This window comes from Zeus faber (assembly GCF_960531495.2).
Source record: "Zeus faber genome assembly, chromosome: 15".
Classification (NCBI taxonomy): Eukaryota; Metazoa; Chordata; class Actinopteri; order Zeiformes; family Zeidae; genus Zeus; species Zeus faber.
This window is the reverse complement of record NC_137194.1, coordinates 9,716,439-9,731,221: the sequence shown is the minus strand read 5'-3', so window position 1 is coordinate 9,731,221 and position 14,783 is coordinate 9,716,439. Positions and strand designations below refer to the sequence as shown.

The 14,783-nt window shown below is 41.9% G+C and overlaps 2 protein-coding genes across 2 annotated transcripts; one reads left to right on the top strand and one right to left on the bottom strand.

Annotated features, from left to right (window-relative positions):
* The first annotated feature begins 1,195 nt into the window (after nt 1–1,195).
* wfdc2 (WAP four-disulfide core domain 2) lies at nt 1,196–4,619 on the top strand. Its single transcript, XM_080015680.1, has 4 exons — nt 1,196–1,314; nt 2,288–2,431; nt 3,652–3,789; nt 3,933–4,619. Exons 1-4 carry the CDS (start codon nt 1,212–1,214, stop codon nt 4,064–4,066), a joined length of 519 nt encoding a protein of 172 aa, XP_079871806.1. The 5' UTR covers nt 1,196–1,211; the 3' UTR covers nt 4,067–4,619.
* Nucleotides 4,620–4,820: 201 nt separating this feature from the next.
* On the bottom strand, nt 4,821–13,380 carry pigt (phosphatidylinositol glycan anchor biosynthesis, class T). Its single transcript, XM_080015648.1, has 11 exons — nt 13,244–13,380; nt 12,870–13,047; nt 12,145–12,272; nt 11,857–11,957; nt 11,174–11,348; nt 10,793–10,890; nt 10,002–10,158; nt 9,325–9,525; nt 7,715–7,880; nt 7,166–7,249; nt 4,821–6,681 (listed from the first exon to the last, which is right to left on the bottom strand). Exons 1-11 carry the CDS (start codon nt 13,257–13,259, stop codon nt 6,432–6,434), a joined length of 1,554 nt encoding a protein of 517 aa, XP_079871774.1. The 5' UTR covers nt 13,260–13,380; the 3' UTR covers nt 4,821–6,431.
* Nucleotides 13,381–14,783: the final 1,403 nt, after the last annotated feature.

The following is a 14,783-nucleotide window of genomic DNA, read 5'->3' as shown; positions in this document are numbered from 1 at the left end:
ACACAATATGTGTCCAAACTTTTGTTTAAACGTCAGGGAAATTAGTCGTGAGGAACATCCCTATTCGCACATTAGTACCGTTTCTACCAGCAGGGTATTGCGATACCTTACTAGTATTGGTGTACCGTGCAACACTAATGCACTTGTTATGACCTTATCCTAAATATAAGGAGGTTGCTGTCGACTACCTGTGGTCAACAGAGTCTGTGGAAGGCGATCACTCCGTGTGGACGTTCCCAACAACAGGGTTCCATTCAAATGGATTAAACACTGCATGCGCCTCAGGGACTTTCTAAACGTTTGGGACTATAATAAAACAACTCAAAGCCATTGCTCTGGAGCTGCAAGCAAACTCCACGTGTGAGGACACAAACACGGAATATGTTTTCGACTGTTTTCGACTCGGACCGTTTGTATGTTGTTCGGTATGTCAGGACTGGCCCGAATGCCGCAAAATAAGGAGGGACACGACAACGGGTTGGATGGAACAGAATGCATTTACATTTACGAAAGGGGCAAAAGAGATAAAATATCAAACGAAGCACCCCGCTGACGTCAAGCAGGTAAGGCGATCCACACACACACACACACACACACACACACACGGAGTCCACACTATGTGGCATGATGCGAATGGGCGTCCGGAGCCCCAACCGACATCTTTTTAACGAACTGGACGATGATGATGTCACAAAGCCTCCTACTCCACAAACTCCTCTCGCTCCGTTACCCGATCTGATGGTTTAGAACCTTGGCGTGTGGGCGATGCGCGAACGTTCGGCCACTTCAAACCATCAAATTTAAACGTTTTTTTCAGTAATTCCGCTATAAATGTAGATCGATATCGACGAAACTTGAACCGCGAGACGTGCGAGACGTCCGGGTTCTAACAAGACCTCAACCATGTCCGTCGGTTTACATGGGCCAGACACCTTCAGCCCAGATAAAATGCAAAGGAGATTAGTAATAACAAATATCTGAATAATAACAATTGAGCCCGCCGGGCCGGACCCTTAACATTAATCGTAATTATTATTATTATAATAATTATAGTATTATATATAAATAATATAGTCGTATAATTGAACTGAGAACTACATTTGAGAGAATGTTCACCCTGGGCGGCTCTAGGACCCAGCATGCACCGCGCCGCTCAGCCCGTGTGTATGTTGGGCACGGAGCGGACGCCATCGGAGCTCAGTACAGGGAGCATGGAGGCCACCGCCACGCTCAGTGCGCTGGTCCTGGGGATGTGCCTGCTCTTCAACCTGAAAAGCCTTCTGGCTGCGGAAAGCAGCAAAGGAAACGCAACAGGTGACTATGACCTCCCTGAATAAGTCATGAACTTTTATTGAATGCATTTGGCTTGTTTACTTCTTCTTCTTCTTCTTGTTCTTCTTGTTCTTGTTCTTCTTCCTTTTAGTTTATTAATAATAACAATAATGATAATAATAACTGTATCACTATGTTATTTTTTACACATATAACATTTATTAACATTATTATTATCATATTATTAATAATAATAGTTATAATAATAATAACAATAATGATAATAATAACTGTATCATTATGTTATTTTTTACACATATAACATTTATTAACATTATAATAATAATAATAATAATAATAATAATAATAATAAATGTATTACTATGTTATTTTTTACACATATAACATTTATTAACATTATTATTATTATTATATTAATAATAATAGTTATAATAATAATAACAATAATGATAATAATAACTGTATCATTTTATATTTTTTACACATATAACATTTATTAACATTATAATAATAATAACATTAATAATAATAATAAATGTATTACTGTTATTTTTAACACATTTAACATTTATTAACATTATTATTATTATTAATAATAGTAATAATAATGATAATAATAACTGTATCATTATGTTATTTTTTACACATATAACATTTATTAACATTATTATAATAATAATAATAATAATAATAATAACTGTATCACTATGTTATTTTTTACACATATAACATTTATTAACATTATTATTAATATTATTAATATTATTATTATTAATAGTAATAATAATAATAATAACAATAATGATAATAATAACTGTATCATTATGTTATTTTCTACACATGTAACATTACCTGCATTACCAATATCTAACCCTCTCCCTCCCCTCTCTCTCCCACTCCCCCTCTCCCTCCCCTCTCTTTCCCTCTTCCTCTCTCTCGCTCTCTCTCTCTCTCCCACCCCCCCACTCCCCCTCTCTCTCCCCCTCTCTCTCAGCGTTTCCTCCCAAACAGGGTCACTGTCCTCGTCGGTTGACCGTCGTCCCGTCACTAAAAGGCTGCACATGTGACAAGGACTGTCCCGGAGACGACAAATGTTGCGTCTTCGACTGCGGCGCCGTCTGCGTTCCCCCGGCTTCCAGTAAGAACAGTTTCGGCGACTTCATCTCGAGTCCTCGTTTAGGGAAACGCTGATCTGATCTGTGGCTTAAGACAGAACCGCAGGACTAATTTGTCGTTCATTCAGCCACTCGGTGATCCCTGAAGTGTCTCTTAGCCTTTTAGTTGCCCAAATCAAGTTATCCAGGTTAGCCTTCACACACTCACACACACACACACACACACACACACACACACACACACACACACACACACACACACACACACACACACACACACACACACACACACACACAAATACACTGCTTCTGCTTTTCACCAAAAGCCAAGCCAGGCGTCTGTCCTCGCAGGACCTGTATCATTTTACATTTATATTCCTCATTCTGTTTTTACTGCTTTAATTCTTCAGGTCCATACTGCTGAAAATGTTCAGGTTTATTTTCAATCATCCTGCTATATTTTTTATTGTTTACGATCAACTGTCAGTTTTATTGTATATTTCACATTTCCCATAGATTGCCACTTTCCTTTTTAGATTTGAATTTTCATATTTTTATTGTATTGTTTGTTCTCATTACTTCCTATTATTTTGATGTGAGCTGCTGGGAAATTGTGATTTCACTCCTTGGAACAATAAGGTGTATCTATCTATCTATCTATCTATCTATCTATCCACCCATCTATCTATCTATCTATCTATCTATCTATCTATCTATCTATCCACCCATCTATCTATCTATCTATCTATCTATCTATCTATCTATCTATCCACCCATCAATCTATCTATCTGTCTATTTACCCACACTGTAACAAGTCTTTATTGTCAGGTAGAATTAAATCTAATCTGTCACTTCCCTAAAGAATGACACCCCTGTACAACCCACACCACCCTCCAGGCAACTTACTAGGCTTGTTGTCCTTCCCCTTGCTGGTGACAGTCAGGGTGTGGATGTAGAGGCGGAGGTACCACGGCACCGTGTCCAGCAGCAGCACGGGGAAGGCGCGGTAGGGGTGGTTGTTGTACATCAGGGTGTGGATCTCTCCGGTCTGCAGGCCGTAGCCGGCCACGTAGCGCTCGCCGTGCAGGAGAGGACGCAGCATGTCACCTGGGAGGGAAGGCGGGAGGAGGGCAGGACGGTTGTGTTCAGTGGCTGTTTTTTAGGGTTAATGCTTAGTGTTTCTGGACCGTACACACAAACACACAAACACACACAAAAACTGCTTCCCCTTTTCCCCAAAAGCCAAGCCAGGCATCTGTCCTCGCAGGACCTGGGGTGCAGGCCTGTGTGGTGAGTACTGCTCTGACGACAGCGACTGCCCCCACGCCGAAAAATGCTGCCACAACGGATGCGGTCACGAGTGCATCGCCCCGTATACAGGTGAGATTGAAACCCCCCCCAAACTGCCGTCCAGCAACATCACACTGAACGCCCCCCCGCCCGGACGCCCACTTGTCCTTATTTCTCTTGATTAGTCTCCCTCATTTGGACCCTCCTCCCCCCGTGTCTTTCTGTTGCCGTAGTGAAGCGTGGCCGCTGCGCCCTTCCCCAGGGGACACCCATGTGCGCCGAATATTGTTACCACGATGGCCAGTGTCCCGGGGAACAGAAGTGCTGCCGGACGACGTGCGGCCACGCCTGCAGCGAGCCTTGCTGATTGGACGAGTGAGAAGTTTGGAAAATGTCATGTAACTGTTTGTATAATAGTAGTGCATTTAAAAGTCTTTGGTGGGGAGCAGATAGTGTGTGGAGGTGGAACACCAGGTGCTTTACGGTGTTAAAAAAAAAAAAAAAGTAGTGGTTGGTGCTCAGAATGGGGAAAATAACCTAAGGGAATAGAAGACAAGTCCACAAACGGATCGTGATGGTGTTCCGGGCGCTGTGGAAATCAACAGGAGAGAACAAAGCATCCGGTTAAAAAAAATAAATGAATTAAAATAAAATTGTTATCCTGACTAAATCGGTCTTCATCAGGGCGTGTCAGCAGATTTACCCAATAAAGGCTTTTTAAAATCAACCTTTTTCTACTCTCCTGTTAATTCCCAAAGTGTCTAGCGCACCAATCAATATTAGCTGTTGTTGTTGCACATTAACTCAAATATTTGAACCTTGATACTTGAGTGGATGCATAGCGTACTGTACCTAAACAGAAGATGTTTGTGGTGTTTGGAGGACATTTTGTGCTTCTTTGTTATTCGACTAATAAAAAAAACGACAACAAAACATTCCTTTCCTGTGCATTTACGACCTTGTTTATTGGCCTTGGGAGTTCCAGGTGGTTTTTTTTTATGGGCACTTCAGCCTGGAGCTTCATTGCGAAAACAAATAATGAAATCCAACTCATTCCATGGCAGGAACAAAAACTTCTCGTTGGCTGAAACCCAGAGTTTGCCTTAAGGTGTGGCCAGGAATTTTTGATGTATTACAAAATAAAATGTCCAGGACCTATGCTCACATTCCCGTCTTGATCATAGGTGCGTGGCACATTTCCAGTTGTTTTGAATAAGTTGAGCATCAGGTTTATGTATCCACTAAAAACACAAGAGTTTGAGTCATGTCTGCCAGAGGTGTTCAATTTAACACCTCTGGCAGACATGACTCAAAATCTGCAGTCATGTCTCAAGAATTCTCAAAAAAATCTCAGAATGCTGACATTTTCCCCCTTTTTTTTTTTTGCCCAACTTTCATTCCGCTTGGTGCCAAACATGTGCAGGGGGATAAACTGCTGACTGGTCAAACACACACAGAGACGACCGTTTGCTCTCTGGACAGAACATAACAGGGGCCATGTTTGTTTATCCAGGACAGGGGGCGTAGAGGGAAGCAGACTAATGTACCACAGCTCTAAATTAAAAAAAAGTTTTCGCAGGATTTATTTTCACATAAACAGATTAGGTTTGGATGCTTTCCACACACTATTTCGCAGTGTTTCTTTTCTCCAGTTTATTAAAAAGACCAAATACCGTCCCCCCCACCCCCCAAAAAAGCTTCACACATTCTTACACTGCTTAATAATTTAAAATGCACTGTTTAATGGGAGGCTGGACCCAGCACCTACATTCAGACAGCTGCTTTCAACAACACTGAATCAATGCCAGCGATCCAAAAAAGGAAGGGAAATTAATTTTGGAGTGTAAAGCAAGTGTAAACTACTGCATTCAACATAGAAGCATGCATTCTAATAAATCCAAGCACACCTTAAATATATGATGTTAAAATCCTCAGGTCAATTTTATAATGTAGTCTTTGCTAAGCAATCGTGTTGCTCAGGCAATTGAAGATGTGATAGATCAAAATGTTGAGTATCAAACTAAAGAAAATGGAATAAGCTGTTTTGCTAAATATTATGGAAACAATAAGCCAATCTCCCCTTTTTCCATATATCGGCTGCATAAATATTATAATACACTTCAGAACAATCTTTTTCTTCCTCCTGTGATCACACGTTATCCGTCCAGGCCGCTGTGGAATTGACAACGTTCATCCTATTCCAAGGTCAGTTCCCTCTTTAAGGTAACATTTTAAATAGCATTTTAAATAAACTCTATTAACCTTTGCTCTCTTCGGAATAGAATATTTTCCATCATTCCCAGTGTCACAGCGACTAGATGCCCTCACAGGTATCACAGCTCTTTGGAAAAGACCTTGTGACTTCTGAACACGGAAACAGAAGACGATGACGGACAAACAGAGATTAAAACATTCAAACTGTTCGGAGGCTCCTTCATCCTCGGTCGGCTCTGGCTCTCCCTAGTGGACGAACAGCAGCCTCATTCAAAACCATCCGTACTTACAGTAAATAAAATGTGCATATATTTCCTCCTGACAACAGGAAAACACAATACCAGTCCATTAGTGTTTCTAAGAAACGTTTCCCCTTAAAGAAAAAAAACCAAACAAACAAACAAAACTTTCAAGTTGACAATTTGATAAAAAATAACAAACATCGATCTCAGTGCTTAGACCAGTTTTTCCCTGAATGTCACTCCCCCCTCCACCAAAGTTATTGTCATTCTCGGGTCTTAGAGGAGCGGCACTCCCCTCATCCTGCGGATGACGTTGGCTATCCTCTTGGCCAGTCCAGGGCTGGGCTCCTCCACCTGGAAGGTACGGGTCAGCAGGTTGTAGAAGGAGCCGTAACCCACGGCGACCACGGTGCAGGTCAGGCAGATGACGTTGTAAGGCATGCTGAAGTCCGGGGTGGGCAGGTTCACCAGCAGGGGCTCCGTGTAGATCCGCATGAAGTAGCTGGATTCCTCCTTACAGGGAAAACTGGGGAGAGACAACATGGAGGGGGTTTTGTTTTTCTTGGCGAGGGTTTCGTTAAAGGGCCCGTGAGTAGATTTTCAGATTTTTTCTTAACAAAAGAGCGGGAGCGTTTTCATCCGCATTAGCTCTTTGAGGAGCCACCTCGAATCTCTGCTGGCGGCATTCATCTTTATTCATTTATTTCAGAGAATAGCGAGAAGTAGAGGAAGTTTTGAGGAACAGCTGGTTGCAAGTTGTGTAGCAATGGGGTCATAAAACATTCATCATAAATAATATACTGTGGCAGATTTTGATATTGAAAAAAAATAAAAATAAGAATAATTCATAATAATAATAAAAAAATAAATATATATTGAATTATAATTTAAATACATATTTACATATGCTTATATATGATTTATATAAATTTTAGTACATTTATAAATCGTCCTCGATATGCCTTTAAAAATAAAGAACAACAGTCAAACAACAGATATTTTGCACTTACAAGCTGCTGAAAAGTGGCCCTTCCTGGCTGCTGCTCGTGTCCATGGCGACAACGCTCGGCACGAGAGCGCTGACAACAGACGACCTGCAAGTCAAATGGAAGGGTTTCAGTCATAAAACCCAAAAATATTACACATAACTCTGCACATTTTGATGGCTAAGTGTTCAAATTTAAGCATCTATTCTTGAAAGCAACCCCTACAACAGTGGCAGGTAAAATTGGTAGGTTCCCAAAAAGGTTGATGACTGAATAAATCTTATTAAGTTGAATTAAATATTGTACATTTGTTTTGTGTTATATGTTTTCATATTCACAAAACATGAACTATTAAGGCAATATAATAGCAAAACAGAAGAAATATGAATTTTTTATATTCATGTTCTTCATAATATTATCTTAATAAACAAACCTCACTGGTTTGTTTTGTCATTACAAATTGCAAAAAAAATGATGGGTGTGTGTGAAAGGATTTTTTACTCCTAAAGAGGAACCCGAAGAAAAATAAATACATAAGTAAAAGCTTTTGCGAAGCCGCCGCCCTGTACGTACCCGACGTAGAAGCCGTGGTTGGGGTCGGGCGTGTACTCCGTCCACTTGAGCAACGCCCGCTCAAATTCCACCGTGACCTCGGTGACGGAGTTGGGGGGAAGCTGGATCAGCATCTCCAGCAGGTGGGGACGCACACGGTCCTTGGAGGGCTGGTAGTGGACGTAGCCTGGCGGATGGACAGAGCCTCTCAGATTCCAAAACGATTCGCCTCAAATGGTAAAATGATACAGTTTATATTGGGGTATTTTTTTGTTAAATTGAAACCCTGGCTCTAATTTTCAAATAACAAGGTGTAGAGTGATCATCTCAAACTTAGGTACAAGATGAAGGCAGATGGGGCAGATGAACTATAGGAAGACCTTACACTTCCAAGCGGAAAACACAGCTCACCAGCTCCCCCTTGTGGTCAAAATGGTACACGAGCAAAGATATATTTGAGCAAACATGCAGATATTGCAAGTACTGTGGGTTTAACGGTGGAATTTGTCATGCTCGCCCTGGGGCATGACTAAGAGGTTCAGGAACTCTTTTATCCCCTGGGCTGTTAATGTGTTAAATATGCTCAGAAATAGACTGATAATCTGTTTACCATGTTCTCTGATGGATCCTGTCTGAGCCTGTGATGTTTTCTTCAGCGCTCACATTGCTTTCGCACTGATTTACTGCTGGTAGGGCTGTATAATGCTATCCGACTCCCGCTTCGTAAAATGTGTATGTTGACTGCTATTTTTTCCATCCTGACTGCTAACAGAATTTCCCCTGATGGATAATAATGATTTGACTTGGCTTGAGTCCCTGCGTGTGTGTTTGAAAACATGGCTGCCATGAATCAAAATATCTTCACACAGTAATAGGCCATAACTCAAGCTGTCTTTGAGCAATCCCGATTAAACTCAGAGGAGACATCCCACACGATGTCCTGAACATACACAAATGGAAGGAATTTTGAAACGCTGCATACGGTGTGATGAATCAGAATCAGAAATACTTTAATAATCCCAGGGGGATATTACTTTAGATGAAACAACAAGTGTGGGATCAGTCTCACTCCTTCATTAAACAGAATGAAACAAGGTGCAGTTTGACTTTTCTCGTCTTTGTGAAGCCCAAATCTCACTTGTTGCTGCTCGCTTGCGACTTTAATTTTGGGCGATTGAGCTGCTTCCTTACACTGAGCGCAGAAAGGCTTGAACCCATGAATTGCTGCGTGCGGCTATATTCGTCATTCTGTTTTTACTGCTTTCATTCTTCAGGTCCATACTGCTTAAAATGTTAAGGTTTATTTTCAGTCATCCTGCTATATTTTTTATTATTTACAAATAAGTGTGAGTTATATTGTATATTTCACTCTTTTCCCATAGATTTCCACTTTCCTTTTTAGATTAGAATTTTCATATTTTTATTGTATTGTCATTACTTCCTATTATTTTGATGTGAGCTGCTGGGAAATTGTGATTGTAACAATAAAGTGTCTATCTATCTATCTATCTATCTATCTATTTACCCACACTGTAACAAGTCTTTATTGTCAGGTAGAATTAAATCTAATCTGTCACTTCCCTAAAGAATGACACCCCTGTACAACCCACACCACCCTCCAGGCAACTTACTAGGCTTGTTGTCCTTCCCCTTGCTGGTGACAGTCAGGGTGTGGATGTAGAGGCGGAGGTACCACGGCACCGTGTCCAGCAGCAGCACGGGGAAGGCGCGGTAGGGGTGGTTGTTGTACATCAGGGTGTGGATCTCTCCGGTCTGCAGGCCGTAGCCGGCCACGTAGCGCTCGCCGTGCAGGAGAGGACGCAGCATGTCACCTGGGAGGGAAGGCGGGAGAAGGGCAGGACGGTTGTGTTCAGTGGCTTTTTTTTAGGGTTAATACTTAGTGTCACACACACACACACACACACACACACACACACACACACACACACACACACACACACACACACACACACACACACACACACACACACACACACCTTTTCCTGCTAATGACCCTGACGCCTCCGCGCTGACCTCTCCACCTCGTCAACCCCTTCTAGGTTTAATAATGACCTTTGTCTCCTTTTGATGGTGAATGAAAAAAATCGATGTTTATATTCTAACTCTATAAATAAGTCCTGTGTTTTTCCTAAACAAATCTCTGCCAAACCCTGTGACATTCTGTCGATTCGACTTCTATACCAAATGCATTTATTCTGAGTGTCTGGCTGGCTGTTAGTGTGTGTCACCTCAAGCGACCCTGTGTTCTATCCCTTATTTGAAACCCGTGATGTTATTTGACGCTCACCGTCGGTGGATTTCCAGCGCAGCAGCATATTCAGCGAGCGCATGGATCCAAAAGTGGCCTGCTGGGTCAGGTCGTAGAGGGAGTAGGTCCTTCTGTCCCCCAGCACGACTGCCTGGCTCAGCAGCGGTGTGGCTGGGCTCAGCTCAAACTGCTCCCCCTGCAGGACACACACAAAGTCACAATTTATTTATTTCTCTTTCTTTCTCTCTCTATCGCTCACACATTATCCTGAACCTCCCCTACAATCAGAAGAATGTATGCACATTATAACAACCCATCCATGAAGTTAAACCCCCCACAGTCATACACACACAGACAGTGTGTTTGTTCTTTGTATTTAAAACAGGTCTTGATCAATAAGCAAATGTGACAGCAGCTCTAGGTCTCTGGTACGATGTTGGCTCATAGAAAACACATTTCAATTCATTGCACTCTTTACTAAAACATTTATATGTAGCTTTATCTCATGTTTCTATGGAAAATGCTCATTTAGCCACACGCAGTTGAAAAACACAAAAAATAGACCTCTCGGGCAAAAATAGAGAAATGTCGCCAGGCTTACATGGCCAGTGGAGCTGCAACAGTGGATTAACATGGATTTAATAGGAGCGTGCACTTACGGCAAGCCACGCCATGCCCGTACGCTGCACCCACGCGTCTGGTCAACTTCTACCATTAGTCTTGAGTTTGTGCAAATTGTATTCATCATATTCGTCATGTTATGATAGACTGGTGCTCCCTCTAGTGGCTAAGACAAAAATCAGATATGGTAACTTATACTCTGTTCTAACCTGTGGATTGTCTGTGACGTCGATATAGACTTTACTGGAGGAGGCCAGCGGACAGGCTTCCGTCAGAGTCCGGGAGAACATCTTGAACAGAGACCACTCTGAGGAAAGAAGAGTTGATTAGAGTTCTTCTCGTGATTCAAATAGCTTCACAAGAAGAATAAAAAGTTATAGTCATAATAATAATAATAATAATAATAATAATAATAATAAAGCAAAGGACAACTAAACAAGTTTATACAAGCAAAAACTGCAAAAGTTATAGAGAGAAAAATCATTGGATGGTCAATTACAGTCGGTCAATTACACTGAATCCCTGAATAATGAACGCCAATCGTGCCAATGTTAGAAGAAGCCCGAACAACCCAAGGCACTCTAGCTCACCTTGCTTGCCGTGGCCAGAGGTGTGCAGGTCAAAGACCACATTCAGGGTCTGCCGGAGTTCCCAGGATGTGGCTTTGCACTGCTGGTCCTGGCACACAGGCCTGACGTGCACCGCCTGGGAGTGGAAACTGCTGTGGAACAGTTTCTCCGACTTCAGCAGCACTGCCAGCCCTGCCTAAAATAGTGAGACGCAAGGTCACACACACACACACACACACACACACACACACACACACACACACACACACACACACACACACACACACACACACACACACACACACACACACACACAGTTTATCACAAAGGGAGAACAATCAAGATATATTTATTTATTTATTTATACTACTTTATACTTTGTTATTGTCATTAATGTATTATTGTGATAAATGTGCTCAGTGGTAATCTGTTATGTTTACCGGCGACTGCAGTTTATTTTACTTCTGCTTGTTTTAAAATAAATTTTAATATCCAATCATTGTATAATTTTTCAGTTGCCACTGGATTTTTTTTTTCTCTTTGCCGTACAGCTTTATGAAGTCTAAAATACTGAACAAAAAAAAAAAATTTCCTATCTCTGCTTCATCGGATAGCGGACAGTTAAACAGGAATAATCGAAGACAGGGGTGAGAAGGTGGTGGTAACGTGTAGTAAGCTGCTCTGGTATAAACCAACTCACACACCTTGGAACCACATGGCAGGAGTTTCTTCCACGGGGTCAGATTTTCAGTGCACACAATCTCACGTGGCAGTGTGGCATAACGGAGGAAACGGTGGTCTGTCACTGCAGGGAAAACAAACATAAAATGTCAGCATGTAACATATATAGTTACAATAATAATAATAATAATAATAATAATAATACAACTCCAAACTCCTGTCAGAACTGAATGCTCTGACTTCCGCACTGAAATGACTTCTCCAGGAATTTATGGAAGTGTGAGGGGAAAAACAGCCCATACAGGCCTCACCGTTGCCTATCCCCAGAGGTTTGAATGAGGCACTGGGCTGGACGGTGTTGGTGGAATCGATGAAGTTGAGGGAGGCACAGAAGATCCCAGATAGAACATTAGTTAGCTCCTTCCACATACCGTCCACACTAGAAAAAAAAAAATAGATAAAAACAAACATATTGATATGTTCGATAAGGCACAAAGGATTCTGAATGAAGAGTTTATGCTCTGCATTTAACATTTAACCCTAACTCACATTTTAGGTTTGGGGAAAATTAAATGTGCCCATATATTATAGAGTAAAGCTGAACTTACATTAAAATAAGAACTTTAGAGCTATGTCATCTTCATTATTAATGAAACGTGATTTATAAATGATCCTGCTATCAATACTGCCTTTTGATCTTTTTTTTGACATATCAGATTTCACTTATTTAGGGCATGTAGCTAAATTAGATGAATATTAGATGGGCAATTGAGGGGAAAAAATGCCCATTTGCAGTCTTACGCTGAATAAAATAATTTTGCGATATCACTTTTAAATCGTATTGCCAAGCACAAGCTAAATATAATTTGCAGGTTAAGAAAAAAACGTACCTAGATGTGTGCGGTGTAATTAAATGAGTTATCCGACGAACAGCCCCAATTTTGCTGGTTAAAAGTTTCAATTTCCTACCCCTGATGCATCACATTTCATACATTATGTCTTCAAATCTCTGCACCCAAAAGCAGGTTGAACTCACTCTGTGACAGTGTCCTGAAACCAGACCCAGAGTTCAGCTCCTGGGGGAGAGGGCAGGAAGGGCTGTCCCCACTGCATGGTCCTCCAGTAGCCCTGGGTGAAGGAGATGTGCAGCTCTCGCACAGAGAACTTGGAGATCACCTGGCCAAGAGACTTGGGGAACAGCCGGTAGTGGGATACTGCGAAAGATGAAATTTGATATGATTTTGTTTCAGGAACCTCAATCTGAGGAGATGTTTATTGTTAGATATGCTTTATTACACAAAAACACCTGTCTGTACTACAGAAACAGATGTCCAAGATAATAGCGTCGCCGATTAATTCATAAATAGACACAGACTCACATGTTGTGCTCCGAGATAAACTGCAACTCACCTCGTTTCCCCGACATAAAGTCTATGTTCCACTGGGTGCGAAACTGGAAACTGGCATAAATATCGCCCGAGTGCAGCGGTCTGATAACCAGTTCTTCATGGAACTGGTCTTTCTCACGCGGAGGCGACGGGGCGTCCTGTCCACCGCCCGAAGCCCCGGCAGCAGCGGCTCCTGTCGGCTCCGTCGCTTCCCATTTCCCCTCCTCCACCGGCTGATGTTTGGTCGATTGTCCGTCCGTTCCTACCTTACTGGTGACTGGGGGTTCGGTATCAGCGACCTTTGTCGTTTCTCGAATGTCTGCGGCAATACATACAAATAAAGTGTGTAAAATGAACAACAGAGCGAACAGTTTACACTCGTAAGCAGCCATTTTTTTCCCCCGGCGACGGACCACTTCCGTATTTGCGTCGTACGTCATACGTGACTCCGACCAATAGGAAGCGACGTATGGAGCGCCGCATCACGTCGAGCTTCGCGACTGAACTGAAGGTTTGACGCAAATATTTCTCCATTTTTGACAATGATTTTGCCTTTCAGCGTTTGCAAGACATGTACTGCATGTATTTGAGTGAAATATAAATACATATACATGTATATATATATTTATATACTATGTTGTGTTTTTTAACGGGGCTGAAAGCTTTATTAGAATTAGATTATTATTGAAATTATATTTCCTAGACGTTCACATTTTCACATTTTGAGCGACGCGGTTGCCCAAATTAAATAGCGGATTAGGATTTAAACTAGTATGACCAACCCTTTGTTGGCCCTTCCGAATGAAAACAGTTCACACATGAAGAGACCACTCAATGTCTCCTGTCGCATGATAATAATAATAATCATGTTCATCCTCATAATCATATAAAATAATAATAATAATAATAATAATAATAATAATAAAACAAGCAAAATGCATTTCATAAAAAAAATTAGAAAACTTTATACTCAAATTCAGTTTTGGGCATCCATTAATAAAGTGTGCCAGTCCCCTAATTAACCGATTAGACCGTGTCATGTAATTTATCGAGTCATTTATCACTATCAAGATGCTCCATTCACTGTGGAGGGATCCACCCACCATGGAACGATAGCCCAGCATTCGCTGCCACGATCAACTCGGACGGTAATTGCCCACATGAATTATTATACTGGTTTTGACCGGTCATATTTTGAGACGAAACACCGTAAACACCGAAGATGGTGGCGGCCACGTCGCCCCGTGAGACACCGCACAGACGGGCGTCGTTGGGGGCGCGCCACCCCTCCCACACGCACTCGCACACGGTCCACGCTCACGTTCACACACGCGCAGACACGCCAGGAATTTGCGCTCAGCCGCGGACCTGCGCTAGACGCTGCGAGCGGCTGTTGTCGGGAGGAATCACATCCGCGGCGGCTCTCCGCTCGCCGCTGACCTTGCGTCGCCGCTGGAGGTTTTTTTGTTTTAATTTTTTTTTTTAATTTTTTTTTATTTATTATTATTATTATTATTGTTATTATTATTAATATCGCATCGCCGTGTTTTAGCTCCGTCCCC

Excerpts from the sequence above, each read along its gene's own strand:
- wfdc2 (XM_080015680.1), top strand. The coding sequence starts at position 1,212 with ATGGAGGCCACCGCCACGCTCAGTGCGCTGGTCCTGGGGATGTGCCTG. Across the intron at positions 2,432-3,651 it reads CTGCGTTCCCCCGGCTTCCA|CCAAGCCAGGCATCTGTCCT; the intron begins GTAAGAACAGTT and ends TTTCCCCAAAAG. Across the intron at positions 3,790-3,932 it reads GTGCATCGCCCCGTATACAG|TGAAGCGTGGCCGCTGCGCC; the intron begins GTGAGATTGAAA and ends CTGTTGCCGTAG.
- pigt (XM_080015648.1), bottom strand. Across the intron at positions 12,273-12,869 it reads TTTCAGGACACTGTCACAGA|TGTGGACGGTATGTGGAAGG; the intron begins GTGAGTTCAACC and ends TTTTTTTTCTAG. Across the intron at positions 6,682-7,165 it reads GGGCCACTTTTCAGCAGCTT|TTTTCCCTGTAAGGAGGAAT; the intron begins GTAAGTGCAAAA and ends GTCTCTCCCCAG.